The sequence below is a fragment of the Trichomycterus rosablanca genome, chromosome 6, assembly GCF_030014385.1.
Source record: "Trichomycterus rosablanca isolate fTriRos1 chromosome 6, fTriRos1.hap1, whole genome shotgun sequence".
NCBI lineage: Eukaryota > Metazoa > Chordata > Actinopteri > Siluriformes > Trichomycteridae > Trichomycterus > Trichomycterus rosablanca.
Window position 1 is genome coordinate 2,796,182 of NC_085993.1, and position 17,690 is coordinate 2,813,871.

Below are 17,690 nucleotides of genomic sequence, written 5' to 3' on the forward strand. Positions count from 1 at the left end.
TAATCGAAAGGTTGCTGGTTCAAGCCCCACTATTCTGATTCAGTCTGTAAGCTAAATCTATAGATCTCTTGACAGATGTTTGAAAGGGGGTCTGTCTGAAAACCCAGTGATCTCTCTACATAGACGCATTTTACGTCATCCTACACTCCCGAGTGGAGGGCGTGTCTAAATTCTTAGATCCCTTAAAATGTTCCTACTGAGGCGCCTACTGAGGAGCAACCAACGGAGTTCTTTTCACATGTAAATAAATTCTCATTGATGTTTAATCTGTATGAAGGTGTAATTATACGAGTGTCGTTTATTTGTAAATTCAGGCTCGTCAGGGAGAGTTTAAGCGTTTTCGGTATACGGGGGGAGACGTTACCCGCCTGAGGCTAACTCTGTTAGCTTAGTAAACTAAAGCTGTATAAGTAGAGCGTCTAAATAATCTGCCTTATGAGCTCCATGTCTTGTTAGAATCCTCTCTAGGCAAAGCAGCTCACTATTAGGTCCCCCTACACTGGACCTCTTGTTCACTGAAATAATGGTGTGTGTTCATGACTTACCGGTCACTCAATAAACTCAACTACCTAGTTGGCACAGCCAGTACATGTATACCTGGAGACACATGGACACCCATTGTTAACTGGAGTCTGTGTTCTAAACAACAACCCAGTCTGAACTGATGGTACAATAGATAAGCAGGTGAAGATAAACTGGAAGGTCTAGTGTGGCGCGTCCGTGTTTTCTCGGTGTTGACGCATCATTATAACAGCGTGTATTCATCAGTGCTGTATTGTGTATTCATGGACAGTGGGGCTCAGATGACAGAGTACACATTCTGGTCAAATTAGGCCACATCTACAGAACAAAACAACTGACTTTCAACGGTACCTTGAAACTCGACGTCAGTCGGTTCTGGGAGTGGCGTCGAGTTTTAAAGACGTCGAGTTTCAAGCTATTTTTTCCCCATAAGGATGTTTGGGAAACATGTTAATGCATCCATGGTCCTGTTGAACTGCATATATTTTAGTCTAATGTAAAATAATGAGGTTGTTTTTGACACTTATACACTGAAAATAACACAAATATAATATAAAAACACTAAAATAATCAATAAAAAAATACACTTTAGCTTCACTTCTTTATTGTTTCCTTACGCTTCTAAATCGTGGAGATGCTTGATCTTGGAATACCGTATTCCGTTCAGCCCCGGCGCATTCACGTGAGAAGTGACAAGACAGCTTTTGCGGTAAAATGCAGGTTTTATTATAACTTTTATAATGATTTTTTTTTAATGCATTTTCTCCCCTTTTTTCTCCCCCTTTAGCGCGTCCAATTGCCTAATTGCATCATACTTCCTCTCCGCCAATGCCGATCCCCGCTCTGACCGAGGAGATCGAAGCTAACCCACGCCCCCTCCGACACGTGGGCAGCAGCCGTATGCATCTTATCACCCACACATTGACGAGTGTTGTGCCACCTGGCGTTTTGTACGGAGAGACACACCCTAAGAGCACTCTTACCTCATCTCTGTGTAGGCGCCTCTAATCATCAGCAGAGGTCGTAATTGCACCAGTCTGACAGAGAGAGACCCCATCCGGTTTAGTCCCGCCCATCTGAACAACAGGCCAATCGTTGTTCATGTGGCCGCTCAGCCTCAACCGGCAGGCAGAGCTGAGATTCAATACGATGTATTACAGATCCCAGCTCTGGTTCCAGCGTGTGTTTTTACCGCTGCGCCACCTGAGCGGCCTTTTATAATAATTTTAACTGTTTTTTAATTGTATCTCAGTGTTTTTATGTAGACTTATTGTAGTAAAACTTATTGTAGTAAAGCAGCGAGTGAGGAATGTGATTAGTGGAGGAACTTAGGAGCAGTAATAATGAAGAGAAGTTTAGTGCTCCTGTCTCCTTCTTTTACTACATTAAACCACGTTAAGCTTTATTTTTAATACTCATTTTAGACTCTCGGAAAAGCTGATTCTCACAATTTCTCAGAACCTCCGGCTATAGTACAGATTCGTCTCATATTCGCACTTTGATCGTACAGCTAAGCCAAACGCTTACATACATTTTTTAAAAGGCTGAACACATCAGATTTAAGGAAGACATGGAGTTTATGGGTACAAATTTCCCCACGAAGGGCGTCAAGTTTCAAAGATTATGATTCTAGGGGACGTCGAATTACAGTAGACCCTTGACTTATGAATTTAATTGGTTCCAGAGGGCTGTTCTTAAGTCAAAATGTTCGTTAGTTAAACCTATTTTTCCCATAAGAAATAATGTAAACAGAATTAATCCGTGCCAGACCTCCCAAACCCCCCTTACCTAACCTTCTTTATTTCAATAGTGTTGTATTTTGTAGGTGTAATTGCTTCCTTCTTCTCTCTCACTCACTGTCCACTCTGTCCGATACACAGTGACACCTACTGGCAGGAGTAATTATACAACAACAAATGTAATAGTTTTCTCACCACTGTGCTTTCTCTGCACCTTATTTGGGGCCATTTTAATATTGAATTTTACAAAATATAAAGAAAACACCGGAAAAACACCGCTCGTAAAAGATCGCTCGTAACCCAAAATGTTCGTATGGTAAACCGTTCGTAACTCAAGGGTCTACTGTACAAGGTACGGCTGTGTTTCATTTCAGATCTGAAGATGCCAAAAACAACATTACAAACATTACGATTCTGTTTTTCTTGGTTCTCTGTGGCTTCGAAGCTAATCACACTTCCACATTACGACATTCTTCCTCGGCAGCATCCTCACCAGTGCTGAGCCGCCGGTCCCAGACGCAACAGCTCAGACGGGCGCAGACGCAAGTAGGCCTGTTGCTAGGCAATGGGGTTAAGACTGCCTAGCAACATGCTTCTCTATTCCGGGCACGAGACGACTCTTCCATTGGCTGAGGGCTTTTCGTTGGGCGCTCGATTACCGCGACTGGCTGCGGCGGCTATCGTTTACGTGATCTGTGATACGGAGGGTTGAGGAAACCTTTGACTCGCCATAGACTAGCCTATGTTTGTGGATTTGAGTCGAACCTGTTTGCTATTGTTAGAGCCTTGCAGTCATCATTAAGCTCAAATACACCACACTGTGGGTGGTGTAGTCCTGCTGGTGGTGTTAAATTACTGCAACGGTTGTGTTGGTTCTACTGGTTACATGGAATAAGAAATGGTCAGTACATGGTCGCTATGGTGTGATTTATAGGAAGGATTCATGAACAATGCACAGATACACTGAACAGGCATAACATTCTGAGCACTGACAGGTGAAGTGAATAACACTGATTATCTCTTCATCACGGCACCTGTTAGTGGGGGGGATATATTAGGCAGCGAGTGAACATTTTACCCTCAGAGTTGATGTTAGAAGCAGGAAAAATGGGCGAGTGAGGATCTGAGCGAGTTTGACGAGGACCAGATTGTGATGACTAGACGACTGGGTCAGAGCATCTCGAAAAATGCAGCTTTTGTGGGGTGTGTCCCGGTCTGCAGTGGTCAGTATCTATCCAAAGTGGTCCAAGGAAGGAACAGTGGTAAAGCGGCGACAGGATCATGGGCGGCCAAGAATCATTTAGACTTCGTCATCTTGGACATTTTGTCTAACCGATTGCTAACTGAATTGCCGTAGGATTGTTAGTGTTAGAGACCTTTCTGCGCTGATGTGTGCTGAGAGCATTTTGTCCCTTTGTGAATTCCATAATCAATGTAAAAGTGGCTTCTCTACCCATGTGATCATCTCTGTGCTGCGCTTCAAAAGGACAAACCAGTAAAGGTTGTACAGTCTTTAAAAACTCAGCAAATTCTTAAGAAACTGGTTACACTAGGACACTCCGTGACGTGAATTAGGTAGAGCCTTAATCATAACTATATGGACACTTTGCCATGAGCTTGTTGAACAACCAGTAATGAGAGCATGAGCATTAATGTGAAGCGGTATTACCTCTCTCGAATCATGACTCGCAAAAAAATGACTCATAAACAACAAGAGTCCCTAGCATCAGCAGTTTGAAGTTCACTTCATTTGAACGTTTTCGTTTCCTTTGGATTGGAATCTCACTTAAAATGGTGGAATCCCCTACGTAGTGCACTTCACAGGAACAACCGGGGTGAATGAAACGCTCCTACAGAATTGGTGCTAATGATTATAAGAACCGCTTTCTAAACCAATCAGAGCTTCTGATTGTAATTGTTAGTAAGAAATGCTGTTATTTGCAATTATTCAGTTTGTGTCACACAGGTGACGTGGTAATGAAACACTCGATCGGCTTTCTAACGAGTTCGTGTTTTACTTCACAACCGGGAAAAGTTTGAAGGTTTTTAATTATAAGCGCATTTACAAAATAACGGATTCTGTTCCTAATGGGACGCACGCTTATAAATGTAATAGCATCTGGAGGAACAGAAGCTCAGGTAAGCAGCGGTTATGATTCTTTGGCCGCTGTGCCGTGATTTATCGAGTGCTTTTGTTCTGTAATGAAAACAAAACGTATCAGTTAAAGCTTTTAACTGGAACCTTCTTGTTACAGAAATAACATTCATTTACACAATGAGGAGGAAAGTAAAGACACGAAGTAAAACGGCTAAATACACTCGCTAATCTGTGTGATTATAAAAAACAGCGGCCAAAGAATCACTCGCTAATCTGTTGTTGTTTTTATCTGAACTTACAGATTATTTGTTTATTTCTACGCTACATTTCCAATATATGTTTTGTGTAGATTATATTGACTCATGACTTGGCTCAGACTCTAGCCTAAAGACTCGTGACTTGACTCAGACTCTAGCCTAAAGACTCGTGACTCGACTCAGACTTTAGCCTAAAGACTCTTGACTCGACTCAGACTCTAGCCTAAAGACTCGTGACTCGACTCAGACTTTAGCCTAAAGACTCGTGACTCGACTCAGACTTTAGCCTAAAGACTCGTGACTCGACTCAGACTCTAGCCTAAAGACTCGTGACTCGACTCAGACTTTAGCCTAAAGACTCGTGACTCGACTCAGACTCTAGCCTAAAGACTCGTGACTCGACTCAGACTTTAGCCTAAAGACTCGTGACTTGACTCAGACTCTAGCCTAAAGACTCGTGACTCGACTCAGACTTTAGCCTAAAGACTCGTGACTCGACTCGGACTTTAGCCTAAAGACTCGTGACTCGACTCAGACTCTAGCCTAAAGACTCGTGACTCGACTCGGACTCTAGCCTAAAGACTCGCGACTCGACTCGGACTCTAGCCTAAAGACTCGTGACTCGACTCAGACTCTAGCCTAAAGACTCGTGACTCGACTCGGACTTTAGCCTAAAGACTCGCGACTCCACTCGGACTCTAGCCTAAAGACTCGTGACTTGACTCGGACTCTAGCCTAAAGACTCGCGACTCGACTCGGACTCGTATTTTGTGACTTGTGAACAACTCTGGTCTTACCCCTGTTGTACCTTTCAATTCTGGGACTCAAAAATCCACAAGATTTTGGAGTCTGTTTGTGGGAAACTGAATTTAATGATGCTTAAGAGCACTGGTGAGGCAACCAGACGGCCTTGCTTACAAGTAATGATCCAACTCATCTTAAAGGTCTTCAGAAGGGTCGAGGTCAACTCAGGACATTCGAGTTTCCGTTAATAACTCACTAAAGAATGTATTTATAGAATATTATGCTGGACCAGAAGAGGTTCCTCCTAATTGTTGCCTCAATATTGAAAGCTTATAATAAATGTGTTTAGAATATTACACATATTATATTAAGTTTATTTATACACCTGTTAGCGATGGGTACGGCTAAACAACTAAACGTAACACTGAGAAGTGGTGTCTACATACTTTCAGCCGTGCGCTTTTGTTAAAATATCATCAGTGCTCCATCACAGTGAAAGTGTCGACCATTGCTCAAGATGAAGACAATAAAGGTGAGTGAATGATTAGCTGTTTATTACGACACGCCACTTTTCCACTGGCTGAACTTCAGTCCTGAACGTCGATGGCTGTAAATCTGTTAACGTATAAGAGGATCTGAATTGGACCTTTGAGGGAAGTTTATCAGACACCAATAAAAGAGGGTCCAAAGTGGGTTTACCTGATAAAACTCTTCATTTTACTCTTGTTCACCATTTCATCAGGTACGTCTATGTTATAGATAATGACATGGTGGTGTGTTTGCAACTACTAAGTAGTTATTACAGCCAATGGATACTTGGGAGACACTATATGGCCAAAAGTACATGGACACCCCTTCCAGTTATCCAGAGCGGATCTGATCTGTATACCAGACTTGGCACAGTTTTATTGCTTATGGATGCCCTTCATGATGCAACCCTCCTATTTTTATCTGACTGGCATAGAGACAAGTGCACCTCCCAATGGCTTGGTTGTTCACCCCACCCCAAATTGGGACATTAGCCAATCACGTCCATGCTATGGGCCTTTAAAGTGAAAATCACATGACAGATAATAACATGGTGGTGTGTTTGCATGACTTACTGGTTACTTCAATAAACTACTAAAGTAGTTATGCCAGCCAATAGATACTTGGAGACACTATATGGACAAAAGTATGTAGACACAACTTTCAATTATCAAGTTCCTATAGTTAATCTACACCCATTGTTAACTAGAGTATACAATTTTTGACTGATTCAGTATATAGGGGTCACCAGAGCGGATATGATCTGCATACCTGACTTGGCTTGTCACCAGAATAAAGACAAGTGCACCTCCTAATGGCTAGGTTGTTCACCCCACCCCAAACTGGGACATTAGCCAATCCGTCCATGCACACGCCTGACTTACCAGTCACGTCAATAAACTCAACTACCTAGTTGGCACAGCCAGTACGTGTATAGCTAGACACACTATGTGGCCAAAAGTATGTGGACACCCATTCCAATTGTCAAGTTCCAATAGTTAATCTACACCTATTGTTAACTGAAGTCTGAAGCTGGTCCAGTATACAGGGATCACCAGTGTGGATCTGATCTGCATACCACAGTTTTTACCCCAGATGCCCTTCTTGACGCAACCCTCCTAGAGAGCACTGTTCAGTCGACCCATGCTCAGATATTAGCCAATCACATCTATGCACATGCCTGACTAACCAATAACACCGCAGACTATTAGAACCATGAGCCCCGGGAGCTCAGCGGTAGTAGGTTAGCATTATATTAACTTTAATGCCCAAAGCGATCAGGTGGGGCAGCAGTAAAAAGTTACTGCTGCCCCACCTGATCGCTTTGGGCATTAAAGTTAATATAATGACAAATCTCATGACTTATAGATGGTGACATGGTGGTGTGTGTGGTCACGTCAATAAACTCAACTACCTAGTTGGCACAGCCAGTATGTGCATAGCTAGAGACACTATGTGGCCAAAAGTATGTGGACACCCCTTCCAATTGTCAAGTTCCAATAGTTAATCTACACCCACTGTTAACTGGAGTATAAAGATGTTTTTCTTTCGGGTGCTTTATAGGGGTATATAGGGGTCACCAAAGCGGATTTGATCTGCATACCACAGTTTTCACCCCAGACGCCCTTCTTCTGATTATTACCATCACAGATCCCCGGATCTTAGTAGTATTGGGCTAGCATTGTTTACTGCTGTGCCACTCGAGCGCGCTGGGCCTTGAACAATCACATGGCTTTTCTTTCGGGTGCGTCATAGAATCTGATCTGCATACCAGACTTGGCACAGTTTTTATGCTTACTGATGCCCTTCCTGATGCAATCCTCCAATTTTCATCTAAACTTGTGACCCGTATTGAGACAAGTGCACCTCCTAATGAGTAGGTTGATCACTCTAACCCCCCCTTCCCACCCCCCATGATAGGACATTAGCCAATCACGTCCATGTTTTGGGCCTTAAAGTGAATATGAATAAAGATAAAATTACATGACTTAGAGATTGTGTATAGTTGGAGACACTATAAAGCCAAAAGTATGTGGACACCCATTCCAACTGTCAAGTTCCAGTAGTTAACCTACACCCATTGTTAACTAAAGTCTGTGTTCTAAACAACAACTAACCTGACTAACCAATAACTCAGCTGATTATTAGCACCACGAATCCCCGAATCTCAGCGGTGGTGAAAAATCACGACTTGACGTCTGACTGTGATGCTTTGAAAATGCAGTAAAGAAGAAACTAAAATATGTGGACAGAAATGACCTGCAGCTTATTGAGTAGCTTTTAGATGTTTGTCTCCGAGGCTGCTGGAGCAAATGTGTTCTGTTTATCCGGTGTATTAACTGGATTTTAAAACACGTAGCGAGATTAATGAAGTGATTAAACATTAAAGGCTAACGAGGAGCTGTTGAGAAGTTTCCCGATGAGTAAACAACAACACAAAAGCTAATCAGCGTCTGAAAGAGTTTGTGTCGCGCGTGACCGAGCCCGTGAGTTATCAGGGAGGCCGTTGCTTAATCGGCTGTCTCTGTAGGGACTTTTGGCTTCATCTATTATTTGCCTCTCTTGTCACAGACCTGCTGGATCTCTTAATCAAAAAATAATACAGGCTGCTCGGTGAATCACCAGCTGTCAGCATCTAAGCTTGAGGCTTGCTGGCGGGACGCTTCCCACGGGAGGCCTGAAATGTTACGCCGGTGGATGTGAAGGTTACGTGAAGGTTGGAGGAGGGGGGCGTTGACGGGGGTATGAGCTCACAGTGGGTTTCTGAACATTCCTGCCAAATTGGTGAGTCACAGAAAAGCAGCTCAGTTTAAGCAGGTGAAAAGCGCTTTATTAACACTTTCAACTCTAAAGGCTTTTCTAGCGTATTTAAAAAAACTAAAAATCATCTACATTTTAAAATTTACATTTTAATCCATTTATCAATCGCTTTTATCCAAAGTGACTTACAGTACTGTGACAGTATATTGTCCAAGCAATTGAGGGTTAGGCGCCTTGCTCAAGGGTCCGACAGTGTCAACCTGGCAGTGGTGGGGCTTGAACCACTGACCTTTTGATTACTAGTCCAGTACCTTAACCACTGATGCCAACTGATTAAATGTTGAACATGTGGGGTCTGTGTGAAAGCCTAGTGAGCTGCCTTGCTGCCTAATGCCTACCTGATCAGCTGCCTCAGTAGAGAGGATTCTAATAAGACATGGAACTCATGAAGCAGATTATTTAGACGCTCTACTTAGACAGCGATTTTGGCGATTACGTCACTCCAGTTAGCCTCAGGTGACACAACCCGCTATCACGCCAGCTAACGTCTCCCTCCGTGTACCGAAAACGCTTAAACTCTCCCTGACGCCCCAATTTACAAATAAACGACACTCGTATAATTACACCTTTATATAGATTAAACATCAATCAGAATTTATTTACATTTGAAAAGAACTCTGTTGGTTGCTTCGCATTTCATTCGTCATATTCGCCATGTTTGTCATTTTTGGTGAGAAAAGTTGTGCCGCACTGAATGCTGGGATTGCCCTCAGCGCTGAGGAGGCGTCGGACGCTCCCTCGTCATTCAGTCAGATCATCACTCAGGAATAAGGTGCCTCAGCAGGAGCACTTTAAGGGATCTAAGAATTTAGACACGCCCTCTTCTCGGGAGTGTAGGATGACGTAAATGCATCTATGTAGAGAGAGCGCTAGGTGGGGCGGTCCGGGTCCTTTCTGTGTGGAGTTTGCATGTTCTCCCCGTGTCCGTGTGTCCGGTTTCCACCCACAGTGCAAAGACGTGCAAGTGAGGTGAATTAGAGATACTAAATTGTTTGTTATAACCTTGAGAACTGATGAATCTTGTGTAATGAGTAACTACCGTTCCTGTCATGAATGTAACCAAAAGTGTAAAACATGACGTTAGAATCCTAATAAAACAAACAAACTTTTCATAAGCAAATTTACTTTATATCTTCTTTTAGATTAACTATATTTACAAAAAGCCTTTCTGAGGTTCTAGATCTCAGGAATGTTTTAATGCTTTTAATTTTTCCTTATGTAAAGCCACTGTGTATGAAAGCTGCTATACAAATAAACCTGCCTTGCTTTACTATTACAGTTACGATCTGACCTTTACACCAGCTCAGAAAGTCTATAAATCTGAAAAAATAAAGCAGGACAAGGATGTAAACTTCAGGGAAAATACTAACGATGCAGACAAACCCAGCCAGAGTCTCAATTTACTTCATATTTACATCTGAACAAACAACAAAATGCCTGTCTAATGTATATACGTCAAATAAATGTGTCTGGGTTCTCGGCGGAATGAAATAAGTTACACGTTAGTGTGTGAGTTTGGTAGATTTGTGACTTTGCTGAATAACCCCAATCCCTCAACTCCCACCCCCACCGAGGGCAACTGAAATATCTTCTCACAGCTCTGTTTAGAGGATTGTAGATTTTACAGGTCACTACCCTGATGGCATGCTGTATAACCGGGGATCAGGAGAGGGATTTAGAAAGAAATCCAAACACGCTGGATTTACAGGAGACTCAGATAAAATGCAGCAACCAGAACAAACAAGATGCGTGAAGTAAAAGGTGAAGAGTAGGAAGCACATAAAGGCCTATTTTAATTATAGCAATACTGACTAATCCTGTTTATTTAAGACGAACACGATTATTTAAGGGTCTGTGTTTCACATATTAATAAGTTAACACAGTTAGACTCAGGTGGCACAACCCGCTAGCACGCCAGCGAACGTCTCCCTCCGTGTACCGAAAACGCTTAAACTGTCCCTGACGAGCCTGAATTTACAAATAAACGACACTTGTATAATTACACCTTTATACAGATTAAACATCAATGATAATCTATTTACATTTGAACAGAACTCCGTTGGTTGCTCCGCGTTCGTCCGTCTTGTTTGTCATTTTTGGTGAGGAAAGTCGTGCCGCACTGAATGCTGGGATTGCCCTCAGCGCTGAGGAGGCGTCGGACGCTCCCTCGTCATTCAGTCGGATCATCACTCTTTAATTAAGACGCCTCAGCAGGAGCATTTTAAGGGAGCTAAGAATTTAGACACGCCCTCTTCTCGAGAGTGTAGGATGATGTAAACTACGTCTATGTAGAGAGATCACAGACCCAATGATTACAGGTAAAGCTTTGGTAGATCTTTGGGCCATTAATTTGAAAGTTGTGGGTTCGCCATGCAGCCACTGTTGGGCCCTGAAACGAGGCCCTTAACCCTGTCAGCTCCAGAGGCATTGTACAATGGCAGACCCTGTGCTCTGAGCCCAGCTGTGCTATACATGTGTGTTTGTACCGTTCAATATATAAAAACTAAAGGATTTCAAATGCCAGTTGTAGCCTAGTGATTAAGATAATGGATTATCAATCATAAGGTTGCTGGTTTAAAACCCACCACTGCCAATTTGCCACAGTTGGGCCCTTGAGCAAGACCCTAAACCCCTTAATTGCTTAAAAACTGTATATTGGAATTCACTTTGGATTTATTTATTTATTTATTTGGGATTTTTAAAGTCACTTTGGATAAAAACATCTGCTAAATGCAGAAAATCTAAATATAAATGAAAGTTATTTATTCTTCAATACTTACAGTCTCAGAAATTATGACATCTTATATAAAACTTGAACAAACTGCATTGAATCATTGCAAGTGGAAGCTCACAGAGTACAGTGAAAAAAATTACAGAATTAAATGAGCACAAATTTGGAATTACGAGAAGAGTTGCAATTTAGAAACCTATCAAACTCCAAGCACACGTCCTAAATTGACACAAATATGAGCTGCACTTGTTGACTAAAGTGTTTCCCATTACGCTGGAGGCCAGTGTGTGTGTGTGTGTGTGTGTGTGACTGACGTCTTACCCTCGGAGACAGCATGAGGTTTGATGATGCAACATGTACAGTCGGTGTATTTGGCAGTGTTGAAAGGGCCGTGACCTGTAGTGGAGGGAAAGAAAAATTCCAGCTCCTAGAGAGAGAGAAAAAAAACACACAAACACACGCACACACACAATCAAGCAGTTTTCTGGACATAAATCTCAGCAAGACACGTTGCCCAATATCTAAAAAAAACTGCATGTTTAATATATTATAAAATATTGTGCCTTAAAAGACTTTATCTAAGTGTTTTTAAATACCCGTGCTGCTGATGCCAAAGAGTCTGATCCGTGCGCTGCGTTTTTGGTGCCATCTGTGCCAAACCGGGCACGGAGGCTGGCCGGAGTGTCTCTGCATGCCACAGTGGAGTCAGTCGGACCCAGAACTTTCCTCCAGGCCGAGACGGCTTCATCTCCCATCAGCTCCATGACAATTACAGGCCCGGAGCTCACAAACTGCACAAGGTTACTGTTGGGAAAACGTGGAAAGCAAATAAATAAGTATATACAATATATAGGTCAGTATATTTATATTTACGTTTTCAGCATTTAGCAGATGCTTTTATCCACAGTGACTGTAACAGTACTGTGTCTAAGCAATTGAGGGTTAAGGGCCAGGCTCAAGTGGGGCTTGAACCAGCGACCTTTCGATTACTAGTCCTGTACTTTAACCACTAGGCTACAAGACAGGTAATTACTGGTACCACAAGATTCATCACTCGCACATCTTTGGACTGTGGGAGGAAACCGGAGCTCACAGGGAGAACATGCAGACTCCACACAGAAAGGACCCGGAACGCTTCAACTGGGAATCGAACCCAGGACCTTCTTGCTAGACCTGTGAGGTGACAGTGCTACCCACGAGCCACTGTGCCGCCGCTCACGAGCTCTAAAGGTTGAATCCTAGGCAGTGCTGTCAAACTAGCCATCGATGATAACTGTGGAATTACGGGGGGATTCGGGGGCCCGAGCCTCTTAATTAATACTTGAACCCCCCTTCCAAAAAAAAAAGCTAAAAACAACAGTGGGGGGGTGGGGGGTTTGTTAGTTAACCAAATGTTGTAGGAAGCCTTCTCAGAAGGGCGGCTGTTGTTAAACCTGACAGGGCAGTAGCAGCTCAGCACTTAAGGTACTGGACTAGTAGTCGCAAGGTTTCCAGTTCAAGCCTCACCATGACCAAGTTGGTTTCTTGGTTGGTCCCACTGTTGGGTCCTTGAGCCAAGACCCTTAACCCTCAATTGCTTAGACCAGGGCTCGGCAACCTTTTTTGTACTCTGTGCCGATAAAAAAAAATAAACTGAAGATGAAGTACCAAGTGTGCCATGGAATACATCATATAACACAAACTGTTGCTATGTATGTCACAAAAACCAACTATTTAGTTAATTAAACTTACATGTCAGTGTGATCCTTGTCACTGACTCTCTGCAAAGATGATCCATCTGTGGTGTACATGAGGTGAACTTTTACCATGGCTTACATTTCTAAAGAACACTCGTCTGTTTCTTGTACCTTGAAATTGCTCGTTTGATTGATTCCATTTTGTCAGCATCATCAGCTTTGGTGCTTTGTCTCAAAATGGCAGCGCACACTTGAGGTGCGACAAACGATGCTTTCGCAGCACATAGCGCACACAGGCCGGTCTTTTTGTTGAATAAATCCATACAAATCTGTCCAGTCTTGTTGAATTGAACGAACATCCACTTTTGCGCGTTAAGCAGCCATGCTATACCACGTTTTGCACAAAACTGAAAGCTGACTCACTCCTGACACCTTGACACCTTTTTTTTTTTTATTATCTATTTTTTTCCATTTTTCCCCCAAATTTTTATCCCTATTCTAGTCGTGTCCAATTACCCTGATTGCGTCCTCTATACTGATTCAACCCCTCACCGCTGACTGAGGACGCCACTCAACTGACTTGCGCCCCCTCCGGCACGCAATCAGTACAGCCGGCATTTTTCACCCGCACGAGCCAAGTTCATACACCGAGAGACACTGCGCACGGAGGGTCACACCCCCCTCGATGTTATTCCTCAGCCCTGTGCAGGCGCCGTCAGTCAACCAGCAGGGGCCGCAGTCGTACCAGTTATGAGGACCTAAGATCCGACTCTACCCCTAAGCCCCTGAACAACAGCCAAACGTTGTTCATACTGCCGCCCAACCCAGTCGGAAAGGTAGAGCTGAGTTTCGATACGATGTATCTAGAAACCCAACTCTGGTGCGCTAGCGTACTTTACCGCTGCGCCACCTGAGCGGCCACCTTGATTAACCTTAACTAGCATAAATTACTCAACCTTAACTGGCCATAGGTGGAGGCGGTTAAGGTGGAGTAATTTATTGTTGTTTTTTTTTTACCCTTACCAATCAGCGTGCCGGGCAAACATGCTTCAAGTGCCAGCTTTGGCACGCGTGCCATAGGTTGCTGACCCCTGGCTTAGACTGTACACTGTAAGTCGCTTTGGATAAAAAGTGTCTACTAAATGCTGAGATGGTTGTTAGTTAGTCCTGACCTCAGTCCCACTCAACAGCTCTGGAATGACCTGGAACATCAGTTGAGGCTTTCTAGACCACTGTCAGCGCCCAGCCATACAAATGTTGTCATCCATTGATTGAATGGGCACAAATTCCCATAGACATAACTCTAAATGTTGTGTCTTTTGAAAAGCCTTCTCAGAAGGGCGGCTGTTGTTAAAACTGACAGGGCAGTGGTAGCTCAGCACTTAAGGTTTCCAGTTTAAGCCCCACCATCACCTAGTTGGTTCCTTGGTTGGTCCCACTTTTGGGTCCTTGAGCCAAGACCCTTAACCCTCAATTGCTTAGACTGTCCACTGTAAGTCGCTCTGGATAAAAAGCGTCTACTAAATGCTGAGATGGTTGTTAGTTAGTCCTGACCTCAGCCCCACTCAGCTTTGGAATGAACTGGAACATCAGTTGATGCTTTCTCGACCACCATCAGTGCCCAGCCATACAAATGCTGTCATCAATTGATTGAATGGGCACAAATTCCCACAGACTGTTGTTATAAGTGACAGGGCAGTGGTAGCTCAGCGCTTAAGGTACTGGACTATTAATCATAAGGTTTCCAGTTCAAGCCCGACCATTATCAAGTTGGTTCCTTGGTTGGTCCTTAACCCTCAATTGCTCAAATTGTACTCAGTGATAATTGTAAATGAGACGTCATGAGACAAGCTCACGTTGAGGTGTCTAAATACTTTTGGCCACCTAGTGTATCATCAACAATATCATATCTCAGGTTGAGTTAACCTTTGCACGTTTATACATTATCCCAAGCAATGATAACCATTATGGAAGTCCTGCGTGTTCCCACAACCTGATTTAACCTAAAACCTAAACGGCAAGGTCACACACTTATAATAAAATAAATCGATCAAATAAAAAGTCTTTTCAAAGCCAATCGTTCCTCTATATAAGCGCTTTGTTGTCCAATGTCATGGGAAGGTGTCTGAAACGTCCCAGAGCAGTGCAATGTCAAAAGAAAATGCCATGTCATGCGATTTAGCCTTTAAACGTTCCTTTGAAAAGCCCCGGCGCTCTCACCAGATGAGTGAATCATTCACCAAGGAGACACTTACTTGAAAAAAGACTTTGACTGATGTTCCATGTAAAAGTCCGCTGCCTGCTTCCTGTAAGAAAGCCATAAAAGTGCAACGGTTAATAAGTGATCCGAATGTGCCTCGCTGACTTCGATAAGGTCTGCTACAAGAACAGTTTGTTTCTAACCACTGGTTGTGTTGGTGTTTATTAAATGGGCCATTCCGCCGAATCACTGCCACTCCCGTTTCCAGAACATTAAATGTATAAATGTAGATGAAAATTAACTTTAAAATGCATTTTTAATTGAGCACATTGATCTAATTGCATATTTAGGATATATAATGTAATATATAATGTAAAATGTAAATTTACACCGATCAGCCATAACATTAAAACCACCTCCTTGTTTCTACACTCACTGTCCATTTTATCAGCTTCACTTACCATATAGAAGCACTTTGTAGTTCTACAATTACTGACTGTAGTCCATCTGTTTCTCTACATACTTTTTTCAACCTGCTAGTAGGAGGAGTAATCGGCCGTGTCTCAGAGACTGAGAGACGCTTATAGTCCGGATTTAGCTCCATCTGACTTTTACCTTTTTGGACGCTCAGAGAAGCTTTAAGGGGATGAAGATTTTCATGTGATGATGATGTGAAAGCAGCGGCGCATCAGTGGCTACGAGCTCAACCAAAATCATTGTTTGCTGACGGCATTAAAAAGTTTCTAAATTCTTTAGTTTGGTTCTTGGTTGTTTGTTTTTCTGTATTGCATCTTATTTTTTATCTTCAGCTAAATTCCTTCAACATTTATTTGTATTTTACATCTAATTATTACTTCGTTCAGCAATTTCTGATCACTGTGTATAAACATGCTAAGAAATAAAAGTGCCTCACTTCGTTTACACAGTCAGTTAAAAGCTTAAACAGGTTGTGTGTAAGTCATACACGAGAGAAAGCTGAAGGGATTTGCTGATCTCTTCCCTGCTGCGAGTGTCACATGTTCCCAGAATGTGTGAATGAGTACAGTCCAGCACTGCCAGACCTCTCCGTCACCTGACCTTTCAGTGAAGGGCTTCGAGCTACATCAGCTGTGGTTAGCATTTCAGTTTCAAACTGCTTGTTTAGACGTTCACACAACACTGCTGCTTAAAGAGAAAACAGTATTTAGTTCTGAGATCCAGTCACGGTTCTTTACTTACCAGGTTAGTTTGGTCATTTTGGCTTTGGTGACGACGAGGCCGGCATCGTAAATCATCTGAATAATGTCGCCCACTTTGGTCACTGCATCTGGTTTAATCATAGCCAACGTCCTGTACGACAGAAAACAGGCAGAAATCCTTATTTATTAGGATTTTAACGTCATGTTTTACACTTTGGTTACATTCATGACAGGAACGGTAGTTACTCATTACACAAGATTCATCAGTTCACAAGGTTAATATCAGACACAGTCATGGACAATTTTGTATCTCCAATTCACCTCACCTGCACATCTTTGGACTGAGTAAGGAAACCCTCACAGACACAGGGAGAACATGCAAACCCCACACAGAAAGGATCCGGACCCCCATCTGGGGATCAAAGCTCAGGTGGTGCAGAATAATGTTTATAGCTGATTTTGAAAGAACAAGTAATGAACTACCTCTCTTTCTTGCTGCCCAGTTTGTTGGCTGTATATTGGTCCCCATAATCGACGAGGTTGAGCTGTCGGGAGAAGACCACGACACGGTTCCCCACGAACAGGTCCTCTGGATGAAGATCTTCATATCTGGTCCTTCTCAGGAAGGTCCGCTGGTTCTTCACATCAAACTAAATCGACAAGAAAAACGTCTGGGTGATTTTATTCATTAACTAATTATTACAGACACCCGACCATCTTTATTCTAGATGAAGCCTGTTCCAGGTCTCTGACATTTGTGACTCTGATTAGTAGTGAAGAGCAGTTGTAGCTTATCAATTAGGGTACTGGACCAGTAAGCAGGAGGAAGCTGGTTCAAACCCCACCACTGCCAGGTTGCCACTGTTGGGCCCTTGAGCAAGGCCCTAAATGTAAATGTAGTGTGGCTGCTACGGACCTGGGCTCAAGCATCATCTACAGTCACTGTGTGTGAAGAGATGGGTGTGTGTGTGGGGGGATACTTTATTAATTACGTACGAGTGACACTTTTGTAATTTTTCTATTATATTACATATTGCATATATATTTATTCCTACCAACACTGTACTGCAATACTTACTTAATATTTTTTATGCACCTTGAGCTTATTCAATTAATCATTTTTATTAATTAACTGAGTCTTTTATTGACTTTTTTCTATTGTACCTTGAGCTGTTGTAATACTTAACTTTCCCTCTG

The 17,690-nt window shown here is 42.8% G+C and overlaps 1 protein-coding gene across 4 annotated transcripts in view; it reads right to left on the minus strand.

Annotated features, from left to right (window-relative positions):
* nme7 (NME/NM23 family member 7) overlaps positions 1-17,690 on the minus strand; it is an 87,760-nt gene that overhangs the window by 61,620 nt on the left and 8,450 nt on the right. For all 4 annotated transcript variants that reach the window (XM_062997253.1, XM_062997254.1, XM_062997252.1 and 1 more), the window contains exons 3-7: positions 16,977-17,143; positions 16,534-16,644; positions 15,371-15,421; positions 12,036-12,243; positions 11,761-11,866 (exon numbers count right to left, since the gene is read on the minus strand). In XM_062997253.1, the coding sequence (XP_062853323.1) occupies positions 11,761-11,866; positions 12,036-12,243; positions 15,371-15,421; positions 16,534-16,644; positions 16,977-17,143 (643 nt within the window). The remainder of the gene's footprint in view (positions 1-11,760; positions 11,867-12,035; positions 12,244-15,370; positions 15,422-16,533; positions 16,645-16,976; positions 17,144-17,690) is intronic.